This window comes from Camelus bactrianus, chromosome 1, assembly GCF_048773025.1.
Source record: "Camelus bactrianus isolate YW-2024 breed Bactrian camel chromosome 1, ASM4877302v1, whole genome shotgun sequence".
Classification (NCBI taxonomy): Eukaryota; Metazoa; Chordata; class Mammalia; order Artiodactyla; family Camelidae; genus Camelus; species Camelus bactrianus.
Genome location: NC_133539.1, coordinates 96,522,721 through 96,534,944, shown reverse-complemented (window position 1 = coordinate 96,534,944; position 12,224 = coordinate 96,522,721). Strand labels below are relative to the sequence as shown.

General features: G+C 43.4%; 1 protein-coding gene across 3 annotated transcripts in view; it reads left to right on the top strand.

The window, feature by feature from the left end:
• The window catches only part of MED12L (mediator complex subunit 12L), a 625,134-nt gene that overhangs the window by 396,854 nt on the left and 216,056 nt on the right, over positions 1–12,224 (top strand). For all 3 annotated transcript variants that reach the window (XM_074369503.1, XM_074369491.1, XM_074369496.1), the window contains 2 exons: positions 95–194; positions 517–653. In XM_074369503.1, coding sequence (XP_074225604.1) covers positions 95–194; positions 517–653 — 237 coding nt within the window. The remainder of the gene's footprint in view (positions 1–94; positions 195–516; positions 654–12,224) is intronic.

Sequence of the window (12,224 nt, the reverse complement as noted above, 5' to 3'; positions counted from 1 at the left end):
TAGGATGCCCTGCTCATGTGGAAAAGGCTGACATGATTTAGACAGCCGCTGTGGCTTTCCAGGCGCAAGTTAATTAGAAGCGATTATCTTTCAGGTTCGGGCAAGGATTTATGAGGTAGAACAGCAGATAAAACAAAGAGGCCGTGCAGTGGAAGTTCGGTGGTCTTTTGACAAGTGCCAGGAGTCAACAGCAGGTACAGAACACCACCACAGAAGGAGGAGTGCTTGTGAACGTTGGACTTCCTGCCGCGTTTCTGATTCTTGTAAATCAGTGCACATACTGCGTAAGGACGCTTTTGGACAGAGCCACCTAGTGAATTTTGAGGGCATCCTTCAGTCTATGCCCTTTAGATACTGGCTGTCTAGAATGTCACGTTTTGTTTTATTGGCAATTCTTTTATGCTGAGAATGATAATTGCTTAAAATTCCTTTTTGCCCCACGTGATGATGATTGTGTACTATGCTGTTCTGGCTTTGTTTGGCCTCTTTAACTACCTCCTTCATTTCTGCATCTAGGGGTGACCATTAGTCGGGTTTTGCACACGTTGGAGGTGTTGGATCGACACTGTTTTGACCGAACTGATTCCAGCAACTCAATGGAGACGCTTTACCATAAGATTTTCTGGGCAAACCAAAACAAAGATAACCAAGAGGTAGTTAACATTTCTTTTCTTCTTTTCACCTTTTATTTTCTTAGCATATTTTCTTCTTTTTTGTTTAGTAAATTCCTGTAAAGCCTTTTCTATGAAGTGTAATACCTTATGAAGGCATCCATACCCTGAAATCATTCTGCTGTTGTGCTGAAATAACCCACCATTAAAATGAAATGTCCTTTGGGTTGGTCTGTCTAAGTGTATTGGTTGGAAAGATTTCTCTTGGCCCTTTTATCACCACTCCCCATCCTTTTAGTTTTAAGAGAATATCCTTCATCTAGTGATTGGTCTTTATTTTGGCTTTAACTTAGGCTAAATATTAAAATACATTCTCCCAATCAGAGAGCAGTGAATGAATACTTGTGGTCATGGTGTTTGAAAAATCTATAGACGGTGTATTAGGAGTCTCCAGAGAAACAGAACCAATAGGGGAAAAGTTTACATATATATTATATTATATAAAAGTAAGAGAGAAGTTTATTCTGAGGAATTGGCTCACATGATTGTAGAGGTTGGCAAGTGTGAAATGTGCAGGGCAGGCCAGTAGGCTGGAGACCCAGGGAAGAGTTAATGTCACAAGCTTGAGTCTGGAGGCAGAATTCCTTCTTCCTCAGGGGGTGGGGGTGGGTTGGGGGGGGATGAGGGGCGGGAAGGTGGGAACCTGTCTTTTCTCTTAAGGCCTTCAGCTGATTGGATGAGGCCCACCTGCATTATAGTGGATTGTCTGCTTTATTCAAAGTTTACTGATTTAAATGTTACTCACATTTGAAAAAAATACCTTCACAGCAACATCTCCACTGGAGTTTGACTGGAAAACTGGGTACCGTAGCCAGCCAAGTTGACATGTGAAATTAACCATCACAGACAGTTTTTATCTTACGCTTTCCTAGCAATATTTCATTATTAAAATGCTCCACTAGCACAGAATTTTCAATAATGTTTTTTCACTATTATTTTGAGAGAAATATAAAGTTTCTCTTCTTTTTACAATGGGAAGTATGTATGGTTTATCCAGGTTGTGCTAGGCACCAGGAAGGCAGAAGTAAATTTTAACACATGGTATCCATTTTGAAGGAACACGTTATCTAATGTAATTAGTTGATTTACTTATTGAAGGATAATTGATTTATAATATTATATTAGTTTCTGGTGTACAGCATAGTGATTGACTGTATTTATAGCTTATTCTCCATTTAAAGTTATTACCAAATAATGGCTGTATTTCCCTGTGTTGTACGAATGAACACTGTATAATTAACTGATTATAAATATCTTTGATTCTCATATTAGCCTTTGGGAATGCATGAGGGCAGAAGAGATAAAACAGCAACCTGAAACCTTTCCTTATCCTTACCTTTATGTGAACCTGATGTGAACTTGTTCCAGGTTATTCTTCTTGAAGTAATTTGTACGTCAGCACCTTGCTTCTCAAAGATGAGGTTCAAGACTGCTGATGCCAAGTAGGATGCTGAGCGTGAGGAACAGGCTGGGTGTATTTTCTGACTCGTGGCGAGTCTCAGTAGAGGTGCTCCAGTATTTCTGTAGAGCACATTGATTATAAGTCTGCCTAATTCTCTGCTTCTTTACACAGGTTAGAATGTTATGTGTGTGTGTGTTCTGGCGGGGTGGAGACCTTAAAGTCTCTCTCTTTGAAATAAAGACTTTCTTAGATGAAAGACCTCAAGAACATTAAGTTGGTTTTTTTTTAATACATAGAAGTGAGATATCTGGAAGGAAAGTAGAGATAAAATTTAAGGTGTCTTTTTGGATTGTGAAGCTTCTTACACTAAGTGTTGACTCAAGACGACGTGGTTCACTGGTGAGAGTTTTACCAAGTCCCCTGAAGCCCCTTCAGGTTTGTGGCTGGCCTGCCTGTTTAAGTTCCTAGTGAATGAACTGGCCAACTTCAGAACTATATGCCTCATTCACCCGCAGAGACTGAAGTTGCTCACCAGCACCCCAAAAAGAAAATGATGAGTGTCTTATCAAGGGCAGAAGTTAGGTCTGATGTTTTTGAATAGAATCACACTTTTAGCGTCTCTTTAAGGCACAGTTGCCTCCAGAGTCGGTGCTTGAGATTAGCCATTGGGGAATGAGAAGAAACTATTAGAACTTCTATGTAGATAATATTTTTTTAAAAACCCCACATTTTAAGCAGCTCCATTTTATCTAAGTTTTATAATGAACATAATTGTTATGGTAGTATGGGCATAGAAATTATAAGTAAATATATGTATATTGAGAGTATTTACTAAGAAGAAGAAGAAAAAAAAAAAAACAGAACTGGAAATGTTTGTGAGAACTGGAGATCCTGGCTCTAAGCTCCCTGTAAACGAGTGACTTCACCCAGGCTGTGGGGGAGGTGCTGCCACTAGAGGGCGCCGTGTGCCCAGGGCTGAGAGTCCTGGATGCTCTGGTAACAGACTTCATTGGAAGGAACATCAGTGCTGCCCATTCAAGAGTAATTGTATTGAATGTTGACTCAACTCTGGAAAGATTTGATGTGAGTGAGTGGTTGCTTTGTGGTTACTCCGCTGTTTTATGAGTAAGACAAAAACTGCATTTTAAATCTGTAATTCAGACTGGTCACCTTTTCTTAATAATCTATCAGAGTAACTGGACAGGTACTTCTGAAATATTTAGCGATAAATAATTTTTTCAGTATGGCTTTGGCATCTGTCTTTGTGTATATGTGTGTGTATGTATGTATGTGAATGACAGGGTTTCATCTGTGTGTTTACTCTTCAACAGGGTTCCCTGTTTTCTTGACCACTGAGTCACTTTTGGTATTTCTGGAATTCGTGTATGAGTGCAGAACTGTTTTGACTCCTGATCAGCTGTATGACTTCGGGCAAGTTAGTTGCTGCTTTAGGACTCTTTCCTGTTAAATTGGCATAGAACACTTCCTTGCCCCGCCTCTAAGGAGACATGAGCACCTTGAAAATTCTAAAGCTCTGTATAAACAGGTTTTAAAAAATTGTTACTGTCAATGATCGTAGCATAGCAATAATTATTACTATTATATTGGAAGAACCAGTATGTTGAAGCTATAATTCTCAGATAAGAAGGAGTTCTATGAAGTGACATGATTAGGATTCAGAAACACAGCTCCCTTCTTGAAAACACACTTCCCCCTTTATGGTTTCATAGCTTGTGTTAGGACCCAGACAACATGATAGATAAGTTGACAGACTGACTAGCCTCTGTGGTTGCAGTAAGGTTGAGGTTTGCTCTTGCAAAAGCTGTGTTTAGGTGGGTCTGGGCCCTGGACTACACAGCTTACTTCCCCACATCTGTTTAGGAAACTTGAACTTTCCTCTCCTCGATTCCCTTTTCTCTGGAACTGCTAAGGGGAAATCCGGTTTTCTCCGCCCTCTTGGGGGGAGTGGGAGGGGGCACCTCTCCAGATGAGACAAGGGGCCTGAGGTTCAGACTGGTGTGTGTAGCCAGTCTTGGTACTGGGTGAGAGCCTGCTGAAAACAGTAATGCGTAGGATGAAGGCATTCAAAGCCTTGGTCCTGCCCCAGAGGGGGCTGCGGTCACAGAGTGAGAGTAGGAGCTGGTGTGCCCCACGTCAGGTGTGCCAGGGCCACAGCAGCCTTCCACAACTCCCCGTGGAAAGTCTCATTCCTTTACCCTCCCCGCCGCCCCTCAGAGCCCCAACTACTGCTTCTGAGGTCGGGCTTGGGTGAAAATACATGTCTGGAAACCCTTAATGTTTGCTTGTTCTAGATTTATGCTACTTGGTTTTCCATGCAGTGTAGTATGAGATAGAAACATTTGTAATGCTTAGGAAGGGGCTCAGAGACTCATGTCCCGTGGTGTGCAGCAGGTGTGGACCAGGGGTGGGCTGCTGTGTGCGGGGCGCCGAGAGGGCAGGGCCAAGGGGACCAGGACAGGGTGAGCCCTTCCCGAGCAGGGCAGCCAGTCTTGGCTTCTGCCTGGTTTGCTGTTTCAGAACTGTTTCTACGCTGCATGCTGGAGGCAGAGAAGCCGGACATCCCCATGAGGGAGTCACTCTTGATTCCAGCCCTGACCGCGTCTGTCACATGACACCCACAGGCAGGGGTCACTATGCTGACCTCACCTCTGAGCAGCTGGGTGGGGAGCTGCCCCCTCCACCTTCCAGATCCCCTGGACCACTTCCTTCTGCCTGGCTTCTCTCCTTGTCTGTGTGAGGCGTGCGGGGAGAAGCAGCTGCATCTCTGGGTACCCTGGCGACGAGGAGAGAAGGGAAAGGTGACAGGAAGAGCTGCCTTTTCACTTCTCTCTCTGGTGCCTAAGGAAGCAAACTTTCTCCTGAGTAATGAAAAGGCCAAGCCAGCTGCACTGACCACGCTGGCCAAAACAGACATTTCTTCCTTCCCTGCTGTTTGATCAGAACCGCCACACACCAGAAACCTGAAAAGCGACAGGTCTATTGTTTGTATTTATTTTATGCCTAGAATATGCACGAAGCATTCCCTGACAGATTTGATGGGCTGACATGGGTTTTTTTGAATGTAGAGACCTCCCTCCTGCTCTGACTCAGTCCTCCAGGGCCAGCCCCCCTGTGCGTCAGGGTGTCTGTGGGACTCTGACCAGACCATCCACCAAGGCAGAATCTCCACCTCTTTTCTGCCATGGCTGTTCCGTGGGTGTCTTCCCGCAAGCCCAGGGCTCCACAGGTCGGGGTCAGTGTTCCTCCTGCTCACCAGCATGTCCTCAGTCTCCTGCGCCATGCGGGTACCCAGCAAGTCCTTGAGGGGCTTATAAAAAAGCTGCTGGGACCATGAACTGGAAGGGAAAACTGCTCTATAAGATTTGGTTTGCCAGGGCCGGGGTTAGGGCAGTGATGAGATCTGTACAATGTGTTGGCTTTACTCATGGTTCAGGTGCGTAAAAGGGTACATACAGGTGGAGGTAGGAGTGTGGCTGACAGGAGAGCTCTCAGCTGGCAAGTCAGCAGGTTAGTGCACATCTGTGGTGGCATTACAGACAGTTCACTTACTTGTGATGAGCCAGATGATGTGAAAATGGCACGAAACCATATGGATGAAACACTTCAGTATTTATGGTGCTGAGCTTGTAAATGGGCACTCAGTAAACACTAGCTGCTGCCCTTACGGACGGACGGACATACATAGGGAGGCAGGTGAAGACTCTGGAGAGATGGAAGGAATGTGATTCCTTCGGACTGCTGTGAAAACACAGACACAGACACACACACACACCCTCCCTCCCTCCCTCCCCCCTTTGCACAGCCCACTGTGTCCATAGAGCACAGCCTGGATCTGTCAGGCCTTCACATTCTTAGGTTTTCACAGAGGCTTTCCCCTCAGCAGGGAAGCAGTGGGATGGACTGGCCCGCCCCGGGTGAGGTGGCCGCAGTACCATCTTGTAAAAGAGGTCACACTTGTTTCAATGCTTAGGGCTTTTTCTCCCCCATGCTGTTTAAGAAAAAGTTACTTTCTAAAACTAGGACTCAAGATAAGAGGGTCAAATGAGGCAAAAATGCAGCAAACGAGGAAAAGCCCCGCGGAGGGCCTCCTGCGCTGACCTGTTACACAGTCACTGTAAGTGCCGGTCGTGGCCTGGCCGGGGCTGCCTGCTCCTTGGAAGTTCCCCGTGTTCCTGCGGGACACCCAGAGGAGGCGTGGCTGGTCATTTACAGCTGCCCTTTTCTCCTTTCTTAAACTAAATCTGTTAGTAAAAGGGGAGTTAGGGTCACATAGCTGGGGGAGACAGTGGCGTGTCCAGACATTTTGACTTTGCTGCAACCTACGAGGGCCAGTAATGAATCCATTTAGATTGGGGTGGGCCTCTCGGTTTTTTTCTTTCTTTCTTTTTCTTTTTCAGCTTTTTTCTTGAGTACTTCTTTGCACTAGGCTCTGTTGTAAGACATTTTCTCTGGCCGGTGAGACACAGGTTTAGAAAATTTTTTGCAGGAGGAGGGTACAGCTCAGTGGCCGAGTGTGCACTTAGCATACATGAGGTCCTGGGTTCAGTCCCCAGTACCTCCATTAAAATAAATAAATAAACCTAATTATCCCCTCCCAAAATAAATAAAAAACAATAAAACAAAAAATAAAAACAAAAAAATCCTTAAAAATTTTATTTAAAATCTCCTACTTTGCAGGGTGAGGAAACGAAAGCTTAGAGAAAAGGAGTAAGTTAGCTGAGTAGTCAGCTCACTGGTGAGTGAAGAGGGATTGGGACCCTAAATGGTTCCAGAACAACGTTCTTCACAAGCACATTCTAGTCCCTGTACTGCTTCTTTAAAAAATAATTTTATTTCAAGTGAATATAGCTGAACAAACAGGTGTCAGATGTAATTTTGGAAAAAAAGGAAGGGAAAACCTTTAATAATTGCCGTGAACAGTTTCCACGCTGATACTGGCCTATTTATTTGCAGGCATAATCTCTAACTGATTTTTAGAAGCTTGACAGTTTTACCATAGTAAACGGTATTTATGTCAGAAAATTCAAACCCTCAGGTTGAGCAGTTTGGCCGTTGTCGGCGGTCACAACCTTGGAGGCCAGTTCAGACCTGGATCACTGGGATCCGGGCTCTGCTGTCGAGTAGCCAGGTGGCCCCAGACTGGTGACTTAGCTTCCTCGGTGTCATTCTCTTTGTCCATCCGATGGCCTTGCTGATAGAATCCACTTTGTGCGGTAGCGTGTGGTAAACACCTAGTAAATGCTGACTGTTATGTTCTTGGCTGGGCACCTTTGGTTGTCAGGTGAGGTGAACCTAGCACCTGGCTTCAGAAATGTACCCTTCTCATCTGTGTGTTTCCTCCATTCAGCATGAGAGGCAAGCAGGAAGGTTTCTCGAACCAGACAGTGAAGACTCGGAAACCAAGTCTAGTGTTTCAATTACCTTCCGTATGAGAGACATGGCTCTTTTCAAGGACTTCGGAGGGTTTGCTTTGTTGATCTGATTCATCTCATAAATGACTTCTGTTACGCAGTTACATATGTCTCAAAATTCTGTTTTATTTGTGTTACTTAAATGTTGATGACTTAACTGAGCGGTAGCATATTATTTTTTTGGCACAGTGCAAATTAATGATAGTTGATTTTAATACTCAGAGGAATTGTTTTAAAACAATTTTGTTATCTACCTCCTTTCTTAGAACTTAAGATCTGTACTATTTTTAACTGCTGCTTTAAGAAAAAAAAAAAAGGAAGTCTTTTTTGCTTGTATGCTCTATGTTTTGTTTCTTGGATGTCACAAGACCTAAAGACTGCTACCCACATGGATTCTAAGAATTTGAGACTAGAAACATCTACCCTTTCTCTTGTCAAAAACCAGCCATCTCAAGTATCTTTTGGAAATGTACATGTGGAAACATTCAAATATATAAAAATTTTTTGAAAATGAATACTGTTAATATTGGAATAATCTTCTGAGTGTGTGGTTAACAGTCTTAGGCTTATTATCTTGTATGGTGATTTTGACTGTTAGAAGGACTGTTTGTGACTTTGTACAACAGACTTAGAGTCTGTTAGCAGTTTGGACCAAGTTTTACCTTACGTAACTCTTGAAGTATCTCTGAGACATTTAACAAGTTATTTAACCTTAGGGGGCCTCAGTTTGCTCAGCAACATAGGATTGTTGTGAAAGCATTAGAACAGGGCGCACCGTGTGACAAACACTCGTATGTACCAGCAGGAACCACCGTGCCTCTTGGTCCATGTGCTTTGGATGCTTTCCTGGGCATTTGCATACACATACATGAACACGTAGCAGCTTCAGCAGGCTGGGGGACGTAAATGAGATCGCGTTCTACAAAATATTCTGTGGGTGTTTTTTCTTTTTCCTTCCATGACTACTTAATACTTATTGTTCATCAGTTTTTAGTGGTGTATTTTCTTCTAGTCATGATGTTTTCCAGTTCTCTGGATTGGTCGGGGCAGGTGGAGGATAATCATTTTATGCAAACTGGAGTCATCTTGCCACATCCATTCAAATATTTATTTCATTTTCTTTCCATTGGCTAAATCTTTCATAATGATGCTAAATAATGGTGTTGTGGCCAAACTCATTAAATTAGGAATGAGAATGCTTCTGGTGTTCCACACTTAGTCAACGGTTAGATTAAATCAGTTATTTTTCCCATATTAAGTAAGTGTGTGTGTGTATGTGTCGGGGGAGGGGAACAAAATGTACCCCCCCTTAATACACCTTGTTTTTACCTTTGGTTTCATGTAACACTGCACTGCTTTTATTCTTTGATTAGAAATATCTACTGAATCTACTATGTGCCAGGCACTGTGTTAGATGCTGAAAATAAAACCATGGAAAAGACAGATCCCTGCCTTGTAGGAGCACCTGGTCTAGCAAGTGTCAGAGGAGGAATGAAGTCTTTGGTATTTCACTCCTGTGGTTTCATTTTCTGCCTGTCAACTGGGTTACAAGTCTGGCTTGTCTCTGGAGAGGCAGAAGTCAGGTCGGAAACGGTGGGTGGCCATGGCTTGTTGGTGTGGGCTGGGCGGCAGGTTTCCTGGGGTGTACTGAGCCAGTGGGGAGAGTGCCATTTCATCACGATGTGCTTCCAGCGACCTTGATTCACCCATGAGGGGAGCAGCGGAAAGAATGAGGTCTCCCAGTTCAGCTACTTTCGATCTCTGTTCTCTGGGCCATCTTACTTACCTGTGAAACCTCAGTTTTTTCATGTGTAAAATGGGAAAAGCAACATCTCCTTTAAAGTTTGTTGTTGAGATTAGAGATGATGTATGCAAGACACCCAGTACCTGATCAGTAAATATTTTCAATTATTACTGCTGCTATCACTGTGGTTGGAAATTCACGATTATTAATATCATTACTGCTGTGACCATGTTTTAATTTATACCAGGGCTAGACCTCACACTCTTGACCCCCTGGTTTGGTGCTTTTTCTCCGACCTTAACTTTATGGGTCTGTCTCTCTGCATCTCTGTCTGTCCCACTGGCCTGTGTGTAGTTACAGGCTAGGGGGTGCATGCTGTGGATTTGCAACAACTTCTTAGTATCTGTTAAAACCACCAATATGAAAAGCTGCCTGGTACCGCGCCTGAAGACCCCAGCTCTGACTTACAGTGTTTGGGATGGTGAACTGCTTCCCTTTAATAGTTCTCAGAGGTCTGTCTCCCTTTCCTAGTGGATGTTTAAAACCAACAGCCATGAAGCTGTGTTGTGAAAGATGCATTATTACGTGCAAGTAAATTTTACAGCACAAGGGAGCGGAGCACTGTGATGCTGTTAGCACTCAGAGTGGAGGCAGAAGAGCCCAGAGAAGCTTGGCCATTGTGTTCCCTGAGGGAGGGTCAAGATTACTTTCCAGTATTGCTCTGCTTATTTAGTTCATTTCCGAAGATTTATATTGTGGCAAGAGTGCCATTAATTAGTCACGTGATCTTGGACAGCTGTTTAACATGTCTGTGCCTTGGTCTCCTAATTTGTAAAGTGAGGATAATAATAATAACCAGCCTAAGGGTAGTAAAGATTGAAAGAAATAATTCTGGAAACACGTTTATTGTAGCGTCTGACTGTAAATGGAGTAATCACTCGTGTCAATTATTTTTATTCCTACCACCAGCAGATTTACCAGCATGTCTTTATTAGTGATATTGAGAGTGATTAAGTCCATACTAAGTTATTTTTATATTTTAAATTTTCCTTAGAAGCAACTGAAAAGATTTACATTTAAGATCAGGTCCTCTCGCTTTTTTTTCTGCTTGGGTCAGTTAAAAATGCTAAGACTTTAGCAAGGACTAGAATAAGCAATACATTTTGCAGAAAACCTTTTCTGAATAACAGACTTTTGATCAGAATAGAAACAGACAGTTTCACTTGGTCAGGGCTAGTCTCTTTTATCATCCAAAATGTTTTACAAGACTGCGCACAGAGCAGTGCGTGTAATGAGTACCCAATAGATTGCTTTTTTTTTTCTTGTGTTCAAAGAATTACCTTAAGTCTTCACTGCCCAAGACCCAAATCCAGAAGGTCCCATTGATGCGGAGAGGGTGGATCATTATAGTTAGTAACCCCCTACTTGAACCACTTGGGGTGGGAGGAGGAGCAGTACCCCCAGAAGAAGCAGGGGTGCTGTTCCCAGAAGAAGGTTAGAACAGTGGGCAGGCAGGGAGCAGAGCTTGTCTGAGGCCTGAGAACTTCCGTTCTCGGGAGGATTTGAGCTTTGCTGGTGATCACGCACCTCTGACTTCCCCTTTCCTGCGTTCTGTTGCAAGCCTGTCCTGTCTGCCTTGCCTATTTATGCACCTTTAATTAGATATTGAAATAGTGCAATATGCCTGCAGAATAATAAAAATAGAGAAAGCAACCACCACAAAAATTCACATAGTTCTGTTGCTGAGGGCAAATTTTTTGGCCTGTGAACCGTCCATGTGAACCTTTCTCTTCCTGCAGGGTCACCTGGTTCTTGGTCTGACTTGATGCACTGTGCCTCTCTGACGTGTCAGAGGGCACCGTTGTCAGTTCCTGGGGCTGGGGCAGGGGGTGTTTTGGTATCATGCTTCCCTGGTGTCTGGAGCAGTGGTTCTCACATCTTTTTACTTTAAGATAATTTCCTTGGGCTATATTCTCAGAGACTGAATTATCAGAGCAAATAGTATAAACGTTTTTAAGACTCTTGTTATATAGTAGAAATTACATCCAAAAGGGAAATATCAACTTTTTTATTCCTTTAAAGTGATACATGAAATGATTTATATCTTGTGCCTAGAAGTTCTGGTGGCACGAGGTGCCCAATACTTGTTTATTGATGAATTAATAAGTGAGTGAACTAATGAGGCTACTACCTATTTCATGGTACTCTTCTTCTGTGAGTTTTTCCCCCCTGATTTTTAATTTTGTATTGTTGCTTTCCTATATTTGCCATTTAACTGGCAGTCTTCTGCCCTTGTAATTCCTTCAACCTCAACCATGTGTTCTGCTTTTTTATGTGTTTGCTTAAAACTACTTGGAATTAATTTCCTATTACTGCAGTAACAAGTTATCAGAAATTTAGTGTCTTAAAGCAACACACTTATTTTCTTACAGTTTTGGAGATTATGAGCTTATTGGGCTGTAATCAGGGAGCCAGTTGGGCTGCATTCCTTTCGCAGGCTCTGGGGGAGAATTTGTGTTTCCTTGTATTTTCCAGCTTCGAGAGATCGCATATGTTCCTTAGCCTTTGTCCTGATGCTCCATCTTCAAAGTCAGCAGAATAGCATCTTCACATCTCCCCTTGCCTCTGACTTGCGCTCCCATTGTCACATCTCTCTCTCTCTGCTGCCTTCCCCTGAGCATCCCTGTGCTCACAGTGGGCCCACCCACATAATCCAGGGTAATTCCCCCAGCGATCCCTGTCTCAGTCACAGTATTTCAAAAACTCAATCTTTTAGCAGCATTTCCCCCTGATTTTCTTAATTCACTTAATTCCTAATAATTACAGCTTCAGTGGGAGGACTGCAGACCTTTTTGTCTTCAAGCTAAGATCTCAGATGTCTGCAGGCCGGGACGGACCGATGCTCGTCCCCTGTGAGGCGGGGGAGGTGCAGATGCCGCTGCCTGATTGCCTTCTCCTCCACCTGTCAGCATGTC